The sequence below is a fragment of the Cucurbita pepo genome, chromosome LG09, assembly GCF_002806865.2.
Source record: "Cucurbita pepo subsp. pepo cultivar mu-cu-16 chromosome LG09, ASM280686v2, whole genome shotgun sequence".
Classification (NCBI taxonomy): Eukaryota; Viridiplantae; Streptophyta; class Magnoliopsida; order Cucurbitales; family Cucurbitaceae; genus Cucurbita; species Cucurbita pepo.
The window spans coordinates 3,411,831-3,432,308 of record NC_036646.1 but is presented as its reverse complement, the minus strand read 5'-3'; the positions used below and the strand labels follow the sequence as shown (position 1 = coordinate 3,432,308).

The following is a 20,478-nucleotide window of genomic DNA, read 5'->3' as shown; positions in this document are numbered from 1 at the left end:
TTTTATTTAGGTTCATTATTTTTAAAAGACATTGACTATTTAATAAGCAAAATTTCAATAATAATAATAATAATAATGGACCCATGCTTATTAATTTTTTAAAAAAATTAGATATTAAATAAAAAAAATTAAAAATGGAAGAATTTATGGCAATTTTTTAATAGTTAATTAATTAATTAGACATAAATTTAAAAGTTTATAGATTAAATTTAACCGATAAAAAAAAAATTAAAACTTTAAAATTTATTAAATATTTTTTAAAAATAATGTGAGTAGGCAAATATATGATTCTATGGTATTTAATAATTAATAACGTTTAATTTTTATGTCTTTAATAAATGGTTGTAATCAATTTGTGCTCGTTCCTTTAAGTTTTTTTTTTTTTTTTTTTTTTTTTAAATTATGTATGAGAATTTGCACCAATTTACACCCGTTAGAATAAAATTAGGTAGTTTTTCTTCATTATATCCAACGGTTATTAAAGATAAATAAATTTTAAAGTTTAAATCTGACACCGATGGAGAAATAATCTCGTTTCACTTTCATTTATTTTAACCAATTTGGACAGTAATTTAATTTTATAAAAATTAATTATTGGTATTTATTTAAAATTCTAATATATGTAATACATATTATTATGGATTAAGATGGAGATTATTCAACTAATTAGTCTATTATTAAATTAAAATAAAATAAAAATAAATGAATAATGAGAAATTAAAAAAAAAATTAAAAATTAAAAAAACACGCCCTCAAAATTCCATTATTGGTCAGAAGTCAACGCAGAAGGTCAAAAGAATCGGCTGCTAATGGACTGGAACAGAAAATCCATTAATTTATTTTAAAAAAAATAAAAACCATCAATTCCTAATCTACCCACTCAAGTGGGTCCCACAACAAGATTAGTATTTCAGCCAAATTATTTATATATATATATATAATATATTATTATATTATACAAAAATAATAATATTTACATAATAAACATTTTTTAATATTAATCCATAGACATATAATTATAAATTTCCAGTTATTTTTTAAAGAAATTTTAATAATTTAAATATGAAAAATGTTATTTTATTATCAATAAATATGTAGTTACGAAAATGTATTTAAATAATTAATAATAATAATAAATCATATCCCTATTTTGCATTAAATTATTATTTATTTTCTTAAAAAAAATGGTCGAAGTCAACGTATATGATTTTTAGTATTATAAAATATACCCTCTCAATCAAATGACCCGATGCTTCAATTAACTCATTCTAAATATTATACGTGAGCCCTCATATTGAAAAAACGTCCAAGTCGATGGTGCACAGTAGTCTCGTGCATATGCAAGCATCGACCTTGCATAGTGTCACGGTCATGCTTATCCAAAGGGTGTTGTTTATGGTTGCATGTCGGATGTCTCAATCACGTCTCTTAACCAAACTGGAAACTTCTTTCGAGAATCCACATATTCTGCTATTTGTCGTTTCTGGGTCGATCTACGGTGGACAATAAGGAATCCAATTTAGGACGAAAAATAAAAATTACATACTTATTTTATTTAGTATTTAACACAATTTAATGATATATTATTTTAATTTTTATTATTATAAATAACACGAAAATTGTCGCATACAAAAAATGTCTGTATAAAACTGCCGCGGAATTTAATTATGAAGTGTAATTAATTTTTTGTTTGCAATATGTTCCGGCGAGTACGCGTCTTAGTCGTCTCTTACAGTCCGCAAAGTCAACAATGGAAGCCGCATCTGCAACTTCCTTCCCATACATAATCCCTTTCAATGGCTTCGCTTCCGTTTGTAAATCCTTACGATTCCGATTTCTTTCTCTGATTTTGTTCTAATCATCAAAATGAAACCTCACGATTTCTCCTTCTTGATCCGATTTCTTTTGATTCTCTTGTTTCGTTTTGTAATTGAGTCTGTGGCTGATCCGAGAGCCACTGAGGTGGCTCTCATATGTTCGAACAACACCGCTTCGCCGCTGGAGCGATCTACCTTCGTGGCGAATTTCTTGGCGACGATGGATGCGGTTACTCCTCTTATTGCTTCACAGCGATTTGCAAACGTTGTGAACGGGACTGGAAATACGACGGTTTATGCGTTTGGTCAGTGTATGAATGATCTTACTCAATCGGACTGCGATCTCTGTTTTGCGCAGATGAAAACTCAGATCCTGCGGTGTCTTCCCTTTCAGCTTGCTACTCGCGGAGGTAGACTGTTCTATGATGGATGCTATGTTAGGTATGATTATTATAATTTCTTCAATGAATCTTTGAGTGCTGTGGATAGACCTGTATGTGGGAAGGTGGATTATAGAGGGAATAGGACCATTTTTAGTGATAACGCTATGAAATTAGCGAGGAATTTGAGTGTTGTAGCGCCCAAGAACGATGGATTTGCTGTAGGAATGGTGGATTTTAGGAATGTCTCGGTTTATGGATTGGCTCAGTGTTGGAAATTTGTGAGAGGGGATTCTTGCTCGAAGTGTTTGGCTGATGCAGCTAAGGAAATTGCTACCTGTCCTCCAAAAGCCGATGGAAGGGTGCTGAATTCTGGCTGTTTCTTCAGATATTCAACTGAACGATTCTATTTCAACAGCACGGCGACCGCCACTGGAGGAAATGGTGAGTTTGGTCTTGTTTACTTGCAGATGTATTGTTTGATGATTTGCCTCTTCACTTGGTTACTTCTTATTTCTTTGATGCCCTGCTTTTTCTATTGTTCTTGAGTTGAGTAGCTGTTTAGAACATTGTGGAGAGAGAGGTAGAGAATTTGTGGAGAGTTTTAACTTAGTGTTTGAGTTTGTAGCTTGAATGGCCCTACAAAACTTGGTAAGCTCAAAAGAGTCCTAGTGAAAATCTAAATCATGACTCGTGAATGCGATCGTTCGACTAGAGCTTTCTAAGGTGCCTACAACAGCTTACTTGAATCGGGTTCGTAAAGCGATACCGTTAAACCAAGCATGTAACAGCCCAAACCCACCACTAACAGATATTGTCTGCTTTGGCCCGTTACGTATCGCCATCAGCCTCACGGTTTTAAAACCGTGAGGGTGTGGAAACCTTTTTTTAGTAGACACGTTTAAAAACCGTGAGACTGACGGCGAAATGTAATGGGCCAAAGTGGACAATATCTGTTAGCGGTGGGTTTGAGTTGTTACAAATGGTATCAAAGCTAGACACTGGACCCAGCAAGAATACTGGCCCCCAAGGAGGGTGGATTGTGAGATCCAACATCGGTTGGAGAGGGGAACGAAGCATTCCTTGTAAGGGTGTGGAAACCTCTCCCTAGCAGACGCGGTTTAAAAACCTTGAGGCTAGCGGCGATACGTAACGAGCCAAAGTGGACAATATTTGTTAGCGGTGAGCTTAGGCTGTTACAATGCGATTCATCGAAATTATGGTCTGCATAGTTGCTTGTTGTTTTAGGCACCTAGCACTGTCTTACAATTGCTTCACTTAGTTTGGTAAAGATATCAACTGTTATCCTGGGATATGGTGGCAAATGGTTCATATGGTAACTTTTTACAGGAAGGAGTCGTCTAGCGATAATTTTGGCTTCGGTATCGGCTGCTGTGGCTGCTGCATTGATTTTTGCAACGGCTGTTTTCTGTGCCAGAAGGAAAGTAGTGAGGAAACGCAGAGGTATGTGCTTTTTATTCTGTGGCAATGGTAATGTCTTCTTTCAATCGTCTATAAATTGTTCAACTCATTACAATGTCTTTTTGTTTCAGAGAAGAAGCAACTTGGTCCTCTTGTGGCTCTTGTTAACAAGTCCAAGCTTAATTTTTCATACGAGACCCTTGAGAGGGCCACTAATTACTTCGACCAATCCAATAAACTTGGACAAGGAGGCTCTGGTTCAGTTTATAAGGTATGATTCTGTGCAAGATCCCACATTAGTTGCGGAGGAGAACGAAGCATTCTTTATAAGGGCGTGGAAACCTCTCCTTAGCAGACACGTTTTAAAAACCTTGAGGGGAAACCCAAAGAAGACAATATCTGTTAGTGGTGGGCGGTGGGCTTGGGCTGTTACATTCTAACGTTTCTTATGTTAATCAGGGAACTCTGTCAGATGGTCGAGTCGTAGCAATCAAGAGGCTGTTCTTCAACACGAGACAATGGGTGGATCATTTCTTCAATGAAGTAAACTTGATAAGTGGCATCCGACACAAAAATCTTGTCGGGCTGTTGGGATGCAGTATTACTGGTCCTGAAAGCCTCCTTGTTTATGAATATGTGCCAAATCAAAGCCTGCACGATTACCTTTTTGGTAATAATTTCACCTATGAATTGCTATATATGCTTAAAGGATTTTTAGCTAAATCTCTCTGTTTCCATGTGTTTATAAGGTAACAAGAACGTGCAGCCACTGAGTTGGGCATCCAGGTTTAAGATTGTGTTGGGCACAGCTGAAGGGTTGGCTTATCTTCATGAGGAGTCAGATTTGAAAATCATTCATCGGGACATAAAATTAAGCAATATTCTACTGGACAATGATTTCACTCCAAAGATTGCTGATTTTGGACTTGCTAGAATGCTTCCTGAAGATAAGACACACATTAGCACTGCAATTGCTGGCACACTGTAAGTTTTCAGAGTACCATTTGGTACTCATTATTTAAGAACCTTTTGATGCCATTTCGAATGCGTATAGAGCAAGATTACTGATACGAAGAAATTTAGATGAAACATGTCTTGTGTAACCGTCCAAGCTCAGTGCTAATAGATATTGTTTTCTTTGAGTTTTCCCTTAAGATTTTTAAATCGCGTCTGCTAAATAGAGGTTTCCACACCCTTATAAACAATTTTTCGTTCTCCTTCCCAACCAATGTGGGATCTAAAGGATTGGCGGGTCCCACGTCGATTGCCAACAAGGACATTGGCCCCAAAGGAGGGTGGATTGTGAGATCCGACATCAGTTGGGGAGGAGAACGAAACATTTATAAGGGTGTGAAAACTTCTCCCTAGCAGACGCGTTTTAAAAATCTTGAGGGGAAACCCGAAAGGAAAAGCCTAAAAAGGACAATATCTACTAGCGGTAGGCTTTGGCCGTTATATTATGCTTCGGAATTCATTCTGTGTGAAGTCTATCAAGAAGATATCTGAACTGTGTTACATTAGAAGTGACAAATCTGGGTCTGATTATTGTGGAAAGCCGTGTGTAATGCATTGGATTAATCTTAACAAGTTTGTCATTATGCTTCAACCCATGCATCTACAATACAAACATTTTAAGTTTCATGAAAATATTAGCTTTTCAGCTCGTCTTCGAACATTAAAAGCATCAGACTATTGACAAGCTTTGTACTTGCAGAGGTTACATGGCTCCGGAGTATGTAGTACGTGGCAAGTTGTCTGAAAAGGCCGATGTTTACAGTTTCGGAGTTTTTGCCATTGAAGTTATCACAGGAAGAAGGAATGGTCACTTCTATCAAGATTCAACCTCCATCTTACAAAGGGTAAACCTTTTCTCCATTACATCAAAGTATTCTTCTCTAATTTACAGCTAAACCGACACTGATCCTCATTGCTTCTCAAGGTATGGAATTTTTATGGAGAGGGAAGGCTATATGCAGCTGTCGATCCTATCCTTGGAGGCGATTATCCACGAGACCAAGCGTCGTGGTTGCTTCAAATAGGTCTAGTTTGTGTGCAAGCCTTTGCTGACTTAAGGCCATCCATGTCAATGGTTGTGAAAATGCTTAATGGAAACTATGAGATTCCCCAGCCAAAACAGCCTCCATATCTTCATCCTTCAAGCGGAGACATAAAAAAACACAATTCATCAGACTCATCCAATCCCAATCTCTACTCCAACTCGAAAAATTCACAAACTAGCATGACTCAAAGCATCATCGATCCTAGATGAGTGTTGTTCCTGTGAAATGATGCCAGACCTTGTATATAAACCTAATTACAGGCATAGCTTAGCCATAGTTTTTGCCAATTGTGTCATACTCCCAAGTCCTAGACCGTCACACTTCTCATAACACGACATTCCGATCTGACCTGAGGGACTATGTCTTTGTGAGTTACACTCCAGAGACAGAGAGTTAGGCAAGTGCTATTTGTATGGTGTAAGGTCCAAGCTTTGTTCTTGCAGAGAACATAGAGACTTGAGTCCATGTAATCTAATAATGCGAGGAAATTTTCAGCTTCTAACTGTCTCTGCACATTTAGGATAACTGTAAACTTCTTGTTCTTAGAAATTTGAAGAGTAGGCATGCCAGAAACTGGAATTTATTCTCTTTGTTGGTTACACAAGCAATAATTTCAGTGTCCAAATTCTTAGCCATATGAATATATATATATATATATAGATTAGATATACATGGAAGGGAAAGCAAACAAGAGCTCAAACAGCATTGGGAATATACATATTGAGATCATTTAAAGTGTGTTTCAGTCCTCTCTGAAGAATCTACCTGAAGAAAGCTCATCCATTCCTTCCAACTGCATATTCTCTGATGGCTTCCAGTGGCGTTTCCGCTGATTTATGAACCAATTGTTAATTTGCTTCTGGTCAAGCCCTGTTCTCTCTGCCAGTGCAACCTTATCGGCTTCCTGTATGATTAAAAGCAGTGGATTATGGCCCTCAAACTTGAAGCAATATTTGAATATATCTCTCCATGATGTGGGAATTTAATATTTAATCCAAACCTCTTTATTTAAGTTTAAAAAAAGCATTTTGGGTGGAAATTTGAACTCCAACATCTAATGGCAATTAATAATGAGCTGTGTTGATTTTGATATTTAATTAAATAAGTTGAAATAAACTAATAGTTTAACACACAATTTATATTGGAAATAGTACGTGAGTATGGCATGATGAACTGTGGTAATGCATCAAGAAAATTTAAGAAAGGTTATAAGCAAACATACCGTAGGATATGGCCATTTATAGTGAACATTCCACCATTCAAGGAGGGTTTGCCTGGCTTCTTTTGGTAATTTTCCTTTTTTCTTCTTCTTTGAGAACTCCAATTTTAAGCTACTAATATGACTGCCAAATCTACGTAATAGCTTATCCTTGAGATCCCTTTTCTCGCCTTTGGTTTGAGTCTCCGCCTCCACAGCTTCCATCTCTCCTCCACTCAACTCTTCATCCGACGAGGCAGCTCCTTCATCTATTATTCACGTTACAGTAAAAATATTCTTACTTGGCAGTAATAATTCAGATACTGTATATAACCAAATGCAATAAAAAATAATAATAATAAGATTCAACATCTTAGTAAGAAGGGCAGATTGACATTGAAAGGGCAGGACATGATGAAGAGGACCCCACAGAGAAAGGCATTCAAAGGTAAAACAAGGATTTGACTGCCAACTGCAAAAGGGGAAGAAGGAAAAGAGAAGCCAAGGTGCGTTTCAGCAGTGTCTGGTTAAGTCATTTGTCAGAGGGGGGAGATGGGTGCGTGAGGAACTCACAGTCAGAATAGACAAGACTGAACGGCCACATAAATTCACTTTCTGGAATGACCCACGAGAGTCTCGAGGTTTGTATTAAAAATCTCCTCCCTCACTCGATGATAATCCCATGAGCAGTAATACAATGACCCCACCACACGACCTGGTGCAGTTCCCTTTAGCTAGAAAGTGACCCTTTACCCATATCCTTACTACCGGGTAATGCCCAGTCACACAGCCAGGAACAAAGCACATGGTAGTTGTTAGTTGATAGTGAATTAAATGACAACCCTTTTCAGACCAAGACTTTCAAATGTCACACTTAGAAGTTTGAAAGAAAAAAAAAATTAATAATCCGGACGTGGGAGTGTGATTATTTTGTTGGCAAGAACATGAGAATCCCACCTGGTTAGCGAGGAACTATTCTGATCCAACCCCATCTCTTGCCTAGTTAGCTGATTCTGTTCAGACAAAGGTAAAAAGTCGGTGATAGGCACCTACTTCAATCTTAGTGTAAGAAAGAAAAAGAGGGACCCAAAAGGGGAAAAGATAAAGCAAAGGATATGAGTGAGGGTGAGTACAGTAAACCTCAGCTACCCAGCAAGAAAGAGACACGTGTCGTACACGTCATCTGCACAAAGAACACGGCAGAGTACATGTCGATAGAAGTGACAACCACTAACCAGCTAGGAGTGACTAATTGCGTGGGGTGAGAGAGGGCACCAAAAGCACCTTCGCAGCGAAAACTGCGGGAGTACATGTGACAGTGTGGAAACCTCGACCACCCGCTCAACCCGGGCTTTCCCCTAAACTTTTCCCTTTATTTCTTTGTCCCTTTCTTAACTTTCTCAGTATTCATCGTGGGACATGCCATTACCAGAACTTATTTTCTACCCCGCACGCTGTCCTTTCAAGCTTCTTACTCCTGAATGATAATGGTGATCAAGCAAAACAAGCCGTGACCATTATATTGAGGACCTGTTAAAACCCTTCTCCGCAGACCAAGTAAAATAACTAAGGGAGAAATAAAAAGCTTCGTTCTTCCCTAATGGCAGATATAAGTATGTACCCACCAGTACTCGCGCTTACAGACCCTAGGTTTAAAGACCCATCTAATTCTTCTTCATCAAAAGGCTCGGATCCAGGTCTATAAAACTTGGGACACATTAGAGTTCATATGCAAGGAATCCTGCTGTACACAAATAGTGGGTTCGGAGAAGAGATAATTCGATTACTGCTATCTATGTGAAGCTTCACAGTAACCAGCAGAAAACACTATAAAAACTAACTCACAACATCACAAGTAAGCTAGATATGCAACCAATATGTAATGATTACTCATGCCATTACATCAATTTTTTATACATACAAAGAAAGGTGATCTTTAATTAGCTGGTGGTTCCAGACAAAATAATGCAGTACTCACTGTCCAGAAAGAAACTTAGTGATTTTATATGATGATCACAGCTAGATCATCGCCTTTATGGATCTCGAACTAGAAGTGGAAATCCAAACAAAAATCAATATGTGTTGATGATGACATTAAATACCATCAACCGGTCATACCGTTTCAATTTTCTGGGATAATTTCTGCTAACAAATCCCACTTTCGTTGATCAAAATTATGACCTAGCTTTCTCTTGAGACAAATCTATCTATCAATGATGGTTTGGATGAGGACGGAAAAGCATTACGACTACGTAATACAAAGGAATTCCCTTAGAAATTAAAAGTCCAAAGAGAGTGCAATAATGTAGTAAGAAAATAAGCCTAATATATCGGACCAAATCCTTGTTGTCCGAGATGCAAAGTTCTTGCTAAAAATGAGCCAGCCAGATTTTGGCAGCAAAATACCGTTCGAGCACGTGAATATATGCCCTATGAAATCCAAATGGAAGTCTGCCAACGGTCGCATGTCCAAAGAGACTTTTATATAAGTGAATATATATGAGAAAGCAAATAAAGAACTCACTAAAGCTCTCGTGCTAAGACAAGTCGAACACGAGGCTATTTTTTTAATGAAGATAACATCACACCTGAAAAGTTAATTTGTACTTCCAAAGTAAATTAAAAACAATAGTTGCCAACCATTATCTTTGATTTACAAGCTTTTCTTTTAAGATCACTCATTTTTTTAATTATCATATTTAAGCTTTAAAGCCTGCCATGCCCATTCTCATAAGTTGCATGTCAGAGAAACTAGAGAGCATTACAACACAAAGCAAGTCAGTGATGTTCTTTAATAATGAGGTTTCTCCTACCTGGGGATTGAAATTATTCAGAACTTAAATGAACTAATAATAAAGTTTCAAGAAGATACTGCTGCAACTTCACTTTATCAGTAGCCCGCAGCACTTGACAAAGTCCCAAGGTTCATTTTCAAATTTTCCACATCTTAAATCAACCACTCACGCTCCATTGAAATTTGACATTATAATAAAATATCTTCGACAAACATTATCACAGCTATCACAATCACATTAAGATAATGTCTATTATATATCTTAAGAAAGATTCAGCATATAATACGGACACATTCATTGATTAACACACTAATGCAATGATGTTTGCTGTTAGAGTGAGAATTATTCACATCTTTTATCTCCTTAATGACATTCCAAACTACTTTTTTCCCCCAAAAAAAATCTACAACAGTGATCAATTGAAAAAATTATTGTTAGAACAAATATATGTGGGTAGGACCAATGGCTTCTTGACCTTCTATCTACTACTTAAAGTATATACAAAACCAATATCAATTTCTCTTTGAAATATTGGAAGACAAAAATATATGATTTTGTCATTCCTCATGAAATTTTAATGCAATATTTGGCATGATTCACTAATTATTCTCAATACTAAAGGCTCTAAGCAACACAGAAAGGCAAAATATATAGGAGTAACTTGAAGTTTTCCATAGGATTTGGGATCGAAAATTAAAGAAAATAACAATATTAAACAAAAAAAACAAAAAAAAAAAAAGTTGCATTTACACAACGATATAAAATAGCATATATGGATATAAAATACATTAACAATATGGTAATGAATTGATGTGTTTACTAAGACACCTCATTTAAGAACTCAAAGACAAGACAGGATAGGTTGAGGCAACCTGTATTTCGGACCAACGAATTAAAAACAAGTACCCTTTTGTCTATAATTATATAGAGAGAGATAGGACTAGTTAAAGGGAGGAGTCCAGAAAAAATGAGATACATATATAATTGAAAGCCTTACGAGAGGATTTTCTACCAGTTGATAAATATGGAAAAACATTATTAACTAATATCATATGCCCAATCATATTCCTATTTCGAAGGTAACTCTGAAATGTCAAAATCAGAATCTTAAACACAGAAAAGTTCACACTTTCAGGATTGATTTTGATGTTATATTCCATTTTTATATTTTTTGGTCATATAACATGAAAATCGGAAATAATTTTTTTAAAAAAAGGATAAGAAAAGCGAGGAAAAAGAAACAAACACAACAAACAAGATAGATGAACAACTTCAATTAAACCAAAGCAAAATGTAATAATTAAAACACTAAATTATTAGAAAACACTGTTTGGAAGCTTCATTATTGCACTCGAAGATTTCCAATGTAATCAATAAAGAATCACCATTCAACGAACAATTAACAAGGTCGTAATCCAAAAACAGCGACTGTAGATAAGCGTTGCAATCAAAGACACAGGCCGATGATCAATATAGTTCCTAGGGTTTTGCTGTTCCTTTGTGTTATCGGTTATTAAGATCTTAGGTTTTTCAATCAGCGGTCAGTAATCTACCAATCTTTTATTATTGTTGTTGTTATTATTATTTTCTTCGTTCTTCGAGACCAACACAGGCAACGACGATAAAATATAATTAATTAATCTTAATTAGCGTAATAAACCCAAACAAAACAGTACCATTCGAAACGGAAAGTGATTAATCAAATGTAAGTAATGATTATACAATACTGACCGGAAAGGCTTCTGGAGAAGGCGCCATTGCAGAGGTTACTAAGTTGCAGCTCGATCTTATTCAAGAACGTGGTTGCTTCGTCGAAAGGCCTCTTGAGATCTGATTTGTACTTCACCAACATATCGCAGTACGTTTCCTGAGAACAAAAAAGAAACCATAAAATTAACAAAACGAAAACAACACTGAGAAATTGAGAAAGAGAGAGAGAGATTTTGATTGTTCATGGAGAAGAAGAAGGAAGTAGTGACCATGAATTCATCGAGTTCAGGATCGACGCCTAAGCACGTGGCTACAGCGTGACGGTTACAAATGTCGCTTTCTTGACGGATTCCCTCTAACAAATGTGAAATCGCCGGAGGCGCTCCTACCTGCGCACAATAAACCCGCATCTCATAATTCATGCGATCCAGTTTTTGCTACAACAACAAATAATCAATCCTCCACGGACTTCAACCGCCTCGGTATCATAAATAATCAACTTAAAAAACAAACTCTGACAATCATTACTCAAAAAAAAAATTGAACGACTAAATAACAATTTTCTCCTCGCAGTTTTCCCCCTAATTTCTAGCCAAATTCGAAATCAGATCATAGGCATAATCATGTTGTTCTGTAAGACGTACGAAGCTTAAAAGAAAGAGAAAAATGAAGGAGACAAAAACTGAACCCTCAGAAGAAAGCGTTCCAGCAAATAGTAAATAGCCAAATTCTCTCTATCCTAGTTACGTCTTCGTTGACAGCGTCTGCGGAAACATTTAAAGCTGAGAAAGCATTTGTTCTCCAGTTACAAGAACGAGAAAAAAAAATAATAATAATTAAGAAAGAAGAAGAGAGGATTAGGATTCAGGATTTAGAATTTTCGTAAGGCGTCTGTGTCAAAAACTCAAAGCACAGTGCGAGAAACTGCGCAGTGAACCGCCGGCGTTTTATTTTCCTCTGGCTGATAGAGAAAGAGAGCTACCGGTTCACCTTTTGGCAGTCAATATAGGCGTCGAGCAATCGAGGATAAGTAGGATGAGAAGAAATTTTAGCTTTGATCACGTTCACCATATCTTCTTCACATTGAATTTCCATCGTGATCGACGCTGCTTCAGCTTCCGATATGACCGAAGCCGCCGCCGAAAGCAGTTCGTTGGATCCAAACACCGGAATCCGATCGCGAAACTCTCCAGAACTAACCAGTAGGCTCTGATAATCCGGAGGCAGAATCAGATTCTCCGGTGACATCAACGCCTTATCAGAATACTCCGCCGTCGATTGCAAACCGTACATTTCTTCCATAGTAGAAGTCACTTCAAAAAGCCAGAAACAAAAACGGCAGAGAGAGAGAGAAAAAAAGCAAAAAAAATCGTCGGAGAAAGTCGTATCTGACGATAATCAAACCGGCGGAGGTTAAAATAAAGAAACAAGAATCGGCATCGGAATAGGAACAGATTGGACTGAAAGAAGAAAGAGGTTGCCGGAATTGGTAATGGCAGAAAAGAAGTGCAGGTGTTCTCGAATGGTGTGTTTTTCCGAAGAACAAACAAGGAATGAGATGCTTATTGCCAAGCGCGAGGTTGGCTCCGCCTATGCGTGAGCGTAGTCTAGAGAAAGAGAGAGCCACTTTCTTTTTTTTCTTCTGGACTCCACCTTTCCTTTTTATTTTATTTTTTTTTTTTTCATTTTAATAAATTAAATTAGCACTTGCCAATTTAAATATTTTAAAAAATGCATTCCATTTATTATTATTTCCTTTTATTTAATATGCATACAAATTTAGCAAATTTGATAAAATAATTATAATAATTTTTATTCAACAAAAAATACAATGCGTGAATATGTTTCCACCATTTAAGAAAGCAACGTGAATTAATAATAATAATAATAATATCTACCAGAGTGTCTGTATGACTTTATAATCTGAATAACCCAAACTACCGAACTTGAACCATAAAGGTTGGGTTGAATATTTTAAAAACAAAACATTTGGTTCCGTTTACGAGTTGATATTTTTTTTGTTTAGTCAAACCCAACTAACCATAAAATACGGTTACAACTCAACACGATCCGATCCTCCATTTAAAAAGATTAAGAATATTTAATGTTTGCAACAGATTTTAGTGATATGTTGTGACTTGTAAATGTCTGATATTTCAAATTTATAATATTTTAGTTATTAACCTAACATGTATTATGAATGAGTATAGTGTTTTAAAAAAATAACCACCTAACAACCTAATCTAAGTTCACTCTATTCTCGTGATGATTCTTGGGACCACTAACTTAACTGACTCGAAATTTCAGATTAGTTTAAAAGATTTTTCTAATATAACCCGTATACACCCTTAGTGTTATTACCAGCCATGTAGAACTCTAGTAGATTACTATCTCCATTAGTATGAGACCTTTTGAAGAAGCACAAAGCAAAATCATGAGAGCTTATACTCAAAGTGGACAATATCATCCCATTGTGGAGAGTCGTGATTCATAACTAGTTACTGACTATATACTTAAATATTTATTTACTTATTTAATTGAAAAATATTTGTAAGAATGTGAATAATAAATACGTTTTTTTTCTTTTATTTAAACCCAACCCGAAAATACGTTCATAACTCAACCGATGGGTTAGGTTGGGTTGAATTAGTCGAATTTTTAAACCGTCTTAATTAAAAAAAAAATTGTAAATATAATATATTGGTTGCATTATTTGAGAGAAAGTGACACGTAGACATGTGTGTTTATGCATTTTCTTGGAACTCGTAGTTGTCCTCACAGTGTGGACCTTTTAAAGCAATCCGTATCATTATCAAATAAAACTCCAATTTTATCTTATTATATATTTTATATTTTATTTTTTATTTACTTTCTCGCTTCTACTTTTCTATGTATTTTCTTTTCATCTTTATTTCATCTTTTAATAAATATTTTTTTATTAAATTAATAAAAATATCTCTTCTCTAATAAAAAAATATCTCTAAATTTTCCTCATATCTTAAACTTTTAAAATATCTTTTCCGTATTAAACTCGTCGACTTAAAAAAATTAAAAAAAAGATTATGTTAGTAATATCTAAAAAATAGACCCGAACTTTTAAAAATTACATTAATACCCTTTCACCTTAAAATTTAAGGAAATTATTGAAATCTTTTAAAGTTTTTTATTAATTTAGCTTGTATAACTCAAGCCCACCACGACCCGATATTGTTTTTTTTTACTTTTCGCTTCTCCTCGAGATTTTAAAACGCGTCTATTAGTGAGATGTCACATTTAATAAGAAATGTTTCGTTTCCCTCTCGGACTTATGTAGTATCTGATATAGCCAATATTTTATGATAATAATTTTTTTAAAAAGCTTATAATATTTAATATTCATTTTTGGGTAATTTAGATTGGGATAAATTGCTAATAAAAATGCAGAATTTAACCATTAAAAAAATTGTTAAATGATAATAATAAATTATCATTTATTTAATTTATAGTAAAAATGCTAATAAAAAATATTTAATATCTGTTTATAGTAAATGATAATAATAAATCAGCTTTCTAGAACTTAAGCGCTTTGTGAAGTTCGAGAAAATGAAAATATAATTAAATACTAACTTTATCGATAAAAAAAAGTATTAAATAACTACATTATCCAATTAGATATTTATAATATTATTGAAAATTCAATAATATAAATTATAATTACAAAATAATAATAAAAATGGGGCCAGACAGTGTTTTATTTTATTTATTCAGTGTATTATTTCAAACCACTAAATTTCGGCCCGAAAAAAAAATAAATAAAATAAAATAAATAACTAATACAAAATTGTCCTCGTCAATCAAATTCATAAAATCCATATCTATAAGGTTATAATTGTGTTATAAGATATGTCATGGGGTCGATTGAAAAAACAGGACAAAAATGACAAAAATCCTTAGAGATTATAATTAATTAAATATATATTTTTAGAGGTGTTAGTGGGTCGGGATCAAATTTAGTTTACTCATGGGACTCACTTTCTTGACAAATTGACATGCTCTTTCGGACTAGAGCATGGCCAAATTGCTCTCACCTTTCAAATTGATAACTGTGGGATTTGAATCCACGCCCTTTCAAACCCGAGCCTAAATCTGACACCTTATTTACTGAGAGAACACTTTATAGTTATATTTATTGGAAAAAAAATTCAATAAGAGAAATGTATGACAACTGTGGGATTTGAACCCACGCCCTTTCGGACCAGAGCCTAAATCTGGCGCCTTAGACCACTCGGCCAAATTGTCCACTTGTTGGAAATTGAAATAGAAAAATTTACAGAGAGAACGTTTTATAGTTATATTTATTGGAAAAAAAAATCAATAATAGAAATGTGTGACAACTGTGGGATTTGAACCCACGCCCTTTCGGACCAGAGCCTAAATCTGGCAACTTAGACCACTCGGCCAAATTGTCCACTTGTTGGAAATTGAAATAGAAAAATTTACAGAGAGAACGTTTTATAGTTATATTTATTGGAAAAAAAAATCAATAATAGAAATGTGTGACAACTGTGGGATTTGAACCCACGCCCTTTCGGACCAGAGCCTAAATCTGGCGCCTTAGACCACTCGGCCAAATTGTCCACTTGTTGAAAATTGAAATAGAAAAATTCACAGAGAGAACGCTCATATAGTTATATTTATTGAAAAAAAATAGAAATGTGACCATTGTAAGATTTGAACCCATGCCCTTTTGGACCAGAGTCTAAATCTAGCACCTTAGACCACTCAACCAAATTGTCCATTTATTAAAAATTGAAATAGAAAAATTCACTGAGAGAACACTCATATGGTTATATTTATCGGGAAAAAAAAAAAAACAAATGTGACAGCTCTAGTTCTCATCCATCTCTCGAGAATCTTCTTAGGGTCTTTCTCAAGAAATCTTCTTATGTACATTCTTGAAGTTTATCATATTTAATAATCAGGGCATATCTCGAGCATTTACACGAGCAGCTTCTAACCCTAATGATTGTCTTCATTTATTTTAATCTAATAGATCTAAAATTGAAAATGAAACGTCATAATTAGTAATATAAAAAAAAGTAATTTGATATATAATATTAATATTCAATAATTAAAAATAAAAAATAGAAAGAGTTAGTTATTAAATATTAAATAAAGTTAGTAGACCTATTAAATAAAATATATTAAAAATTAAAGGAATTTAGGATTACAAAAAAAAAAAAATATTCGAAAAATACCTTTTTACACGGTGGCCGACATGATTCTGGTAATGTGATAGTTGAGGGCCGACAGAACCCCAACGTGGTCACCTCCTCCCAATTAATTAAACTTAAAAAAAGAGAGGGAAGCTCCACCGTTCTTACTGTGCGTACTCGGGGTGGGAACCATGAAATATGGACCGTCTGATTAGAGTGGTGGCATAATCAGATGAGAGTTACGGTGGTGTGCGAAGTAGAGGATTGAGGGTCCGTTTTGCAAGGAAAGAAAAAGTTGGGGGGGTTCCAAGTTTGTTGGTAGGGTCTTTTTATAAATAAAATACTGCTTACTGATTGATTGATTGATGGGTCGATTTGTCGTTTTTACGGCAACTGAAAACAAATCCTGCCTAAAACCATGTCGTTTTCTTGATTCAAGCTACAGACTACAGTTTTCTGTTTCATATCAAATCTCCACCCTTCGATCTTACCTTCTCATCACGTTTCTCTTGATTTGGCAAACCATCCAACGGCTGAGAATTTGGAAGTTATTTATTTTTTTATTTCTGAATTTTTGGAATATTTTGAGAAATTATTATTGTTACTATTACTCAATTTAATAAAAATTAAATTCAAAATTTAACCTAAGCTATAAAAATGAATTTTAAAAATTAAATTTAAATATTTGAAACGACGTAAACAAATATTTTAACAAAAAGAGCATCAACCTTAAATATTTAAACGAGAAAACAACGACGTGAATTCGTTGTATCAAAATATTAAAAAAATGAGCGTACAAAATATATAAAAATTGAACATTAAATAAGAAAAAAATGTAAATTAATTCATAATCGTTTGAGTTTGACTTTGTTTCATAACCATTTAATTTTTAAAATTAGGATTATATTTTATATCATAATAAAATATTATAATTTTCAACCAAATTTCAAACGCTAAATTATAATTAAAATTTATATTTTATCTAAAAAAATCTAAAAATTACCTCAATAATAGTTAGTTTTGGATGTAAATGGTTTCTTTAAAAATGACCCGTTTTAAAAACATCCTTACAATTTCAAAAAAATTCATTAATATTTTTTTACCTAAAAAATATACGTTAGTACACGTTTAAGAAACATATAATACTCTTAATTTTTATTAAAAAAAAAAATTTACGTCAATATATATGGACGAAAACCAGTAATTAACCTCTCATAAATTATCTCTATTTTTAATATTTATTTTTGAACTTAATAATAAGATTATTTTTTAAATTTTAAAAAAATTTGAAGGTGATTTTGAGATCTTTAATAAAAATTTAAATTTAAAGGTAATTTTCTGGTATTTTCAAAATATTTATTATTAAAATTAGTAATTATAAATTAATTTAAAAAAAAATAAAAAAAAAATTAGAACTAAATATTTAATAATCCATATTTTAAATATACAATTAAATTAAGTCCACAAATTTATAAATTAGACATTAGGATATATTAAGTTTTGACTTAGCAATTTAAGAACCTTGAAAAGGCAAGTCAACGTGAGGAAGATAAGATTAAGAGAATAATAATCTGATTAATTAGTTTTCTAAAACATAATTAAGAGTAAATTAGTACACGTGTTCCAAAAACCACCCTGATTAGTGAAAGAGGGTTTTAAATTTACGTTGTGATTAAAGGCTACCGACTTCCGATTTGTCGGTTCAAAAGGTTTTCGAATTACAAATCTTGGTCGTGGAATAATAATAATATGTAATTATATAAATTATAATCACCATTATCCTCCTAATTAATTAAGGTTAACGCTAAGTCAAGCACCCACGTGGCAACTCCAGCGTTGCGACATGTCGTTTTCATTTGATGCCCCCTGTATGACTCTCATTAATTAAACCAACCAACTTCCATTCCATTTGACTTACCCAATAAATATATATATATATATATATATATATATATTCCACGTGTTTTGATGTGATTGGATAAAGAATGTGTTGGGTCAACGACGGGTCAAATATTCAGAAGACTTTGTGAGCTGAAAAATCTAATTAATTTAATTGAAAATTAGTTTGTCAATTTTATATTTATTTTTACAATTATATATACATTTCTTTATTTAATTCAATAATTATTTTTCGATTTGTATTCTCGGACTTAGTTTAACAACTGTCATCCAATATTCGAGCGATTCTTTTCTTGAACCCATACATGTTTCGGTTTGAATGCTACATGAAGAACATAAGCCAGATGAAGGAACGGGAAGATCTTTGTAGTCAAATCTGATGATATGCTTTGGTGATGTTACCTACCAAATTAAAGGCTTACTAGGTAATCGAATTCGCTCAGGTCAATGAGGACTAACTCACCTACTCCAACTCTCTCATTTTTAGTCCGGTCTATTGCTCTTTCCCTCTGCCTATTTTACCATAGAAGGTTGGCTAAAACATATAAAGATCGGCTTGCTCGGACATATATATGTATAATGGGTTTGTCTAAAAATACACGTATTCGTATTTTTCTATTGTGTTGTGTATTTTGTGTCATTGTTCTTCGTCCTGCTTCGGTTTGTCTATGTTAGACGAATACGACTCTCCATCATGGTATGATATTTTCCACTTTGAGCATAAGCTCTCCTGGCTTTGCTTTGGGGTTTGCAAAAGACCTCATACCAATGAAGTTAGTATTCCTCACTTATAAACCCATGATGTGGAACTTTCATCATGGCTTTGCTTTGGGGTTTGCAAAAGACCTCATACCAATGAAGTTAGTATTCCTCACTTATAAACCCATGATGTGGAACTTTCATCATCCAACAGTCTAAACATAATCAAAATGGATGGAAGTATCTGACCTGTCGAAATGTAATTTTTCAAAAATATATATAAATAATATATGTTTTTTATACTAATTTTTTAATTTTATTAGAAATAAAATTTGAATTTTTATTATTTGATAAAGATTAGTTGGATTGACAAAAAATTAAAATTAAAAAAAAAAAAAGAATTAAAAAGTTTAAAATGCACTTTTGATGAGATCGAAAAAAGATGTGAAAAGCTCCCGTCCAGAAAACATGGAGAGAGATAAAGTACGGGTAAAGTGAGAGGATAATGGGCTGGGCTCAGCCCGGCCCAGTTTGTAATCAAATATTTATTTATTTTTTATTTAAATAAAAGCAAATTCAAGGCCCGGTCAAAAAGAGACGTTCCAGGATTCGCTCTTGGACCATTTTCAGATTATAAATAAAATTAATTCTTTATTTTATTTTAGGAAAGTACAGTGATATTATTATTTAAGATATTCTTTTTCTAGTACTTATTTTTACATTATTTAAAAATTATATATTTTAATTTTTAAGTACAAAATTGGCTTTAATATAAGAGGAATTTGTGGAATTTATTTTAATATAAATGTTTGAAAAAATTGAATATATTAAATGGTAATAATTTAATTTTTGGTTTTTTGTTTTAAAAAAAGCTTACAAATTCTGAATAATAATATTTTCGTCGATGAAACCATGAATTTTCAATTTTGTATACAAAGTTTCGGGAATAAAAAAAGTGTTGAATATTACAATGATATATTAAATATTAAATTGAAAGTTAAAGAATTTAGGAATCTATCGTGAACAAAATTGAAAATTCATGAACAAGTAAGTTCAGTCGTAAGAAAGTTCGAGCCTTTGGTTTCAAATCTAGGTGCTGGACCATTTAAATCTAAGAAGCCCAAAAATTGGCCGAAGTGAGGACGATGAACTATTCTAAATAATATTTAGGAGATTGAGCTTGTTCACGTATAAAAATCTAATGAGTTATCAAAAGATAGAATAAGGAATTTCTTTGAAGTTGTGCTCCTAAATTAGTAGTCTCTATACACCCGATCTATAATAATAAGTCGAACCATCCATC

At 33.6% G+C, this 20,478-nt stretch overlaps 2 protein-coding genes and 3 non-coding genes across 6 annotated transcripts; 1 reads left to right on the top strand and 4 right to left on the bottom strand.

The window, feature by feature from the left end:
- The first annotated feature begins 1,699 nt into the window (after window positions 1–1,699).
- On the top strand, window positions 1,700–6,181 carry LOC111802378 (cysteine-rich receptor-like protein kinase 3). The gene is made up of 7 exons (XM_023686718.1): window positions 1,700–2,641; window positions 3,548–3,661; window positions 3,751–3,890; window positions 4,079–4,289; window positions 4,369–4,603; window positions 5,334–5,478; window positions 5,559–6,181. Exons 1-7 carry the CDS (start codon window positions 1,867–1,869, stop codon window positions 5,886–5,888), a joined length of 1,950 nt encoding a protein of 649 aa, XP_023542486.1. The 5' UTR covers window positions 1,700–1,866; the 3' UTR covers window positions 5,889–6,181.
- Window positions 6,098–13,033, bottom strand: LOC111802380 (homeobox protein knotted-1-like 6). 2 transcript variants are annotated; one of them, XM_023686722.1, is made up of 6 exons: window positions 12,373–13,033; window positions 11,652–11,771; window positions 11,404–11,539; window positions 6,902–7,146; window positions 6,445–6,583; window positions 6,098–6,187 (listed from the first exon to the last, which is right to left on the bottom strand). In XM_023686722.1, the coding sequence occupies exons 1-6, from the start codon at window positions 12,682–12,684 to the stop codon at window positions 6,171–6,173; spliced, it is 969 nt and encodes a 322-aa protein (XP_023542490.1). In that variant the 5' UTR covers window positions 12,685–13,033; the 3' UTR covers window positions 6,098–6,170. The 2 variants fall into 2 exon arrangements, with proteins under 2 accessions (XP_023542490.1, XP_023542489.1); XM_023686721.1 differs by lacking the exon at window positions 6,098–6,187 and having other exon boundaries at window positions 6,245–6,583.
- Window positions 13,034–15,580: 2,547 nt separating this feature from the next.
- TRNAL-UAG lies at window positions 15,581–15,660 on the bottom strand. The gene has a single exon. It is a non-coding gene; the product is annotated as a tRNA-Leu (tRNA).
- An 89-nt stretch (window positions 15,661–15,749) lies between these two features.
- TRNAL-UAG lies at window positions 15,750–15,829 on the bottom strand. The gene has a single exon. It is a non-coding gene; the product is annotated as a tRNA-Leu (tRNA).
- Window positions 15,830–15,918: 89 nt separating this feature from the next.
- TRNAL-UAG lies at window positions 15,919–15,998 on the bottom strand. Its single transcript has one exon. It is a non-coding gene; the product is annotated as a tRNA-Leu (tRNA).
- Window positions 15,999–20,478: the final 4,480 nt, after the last annotated feature.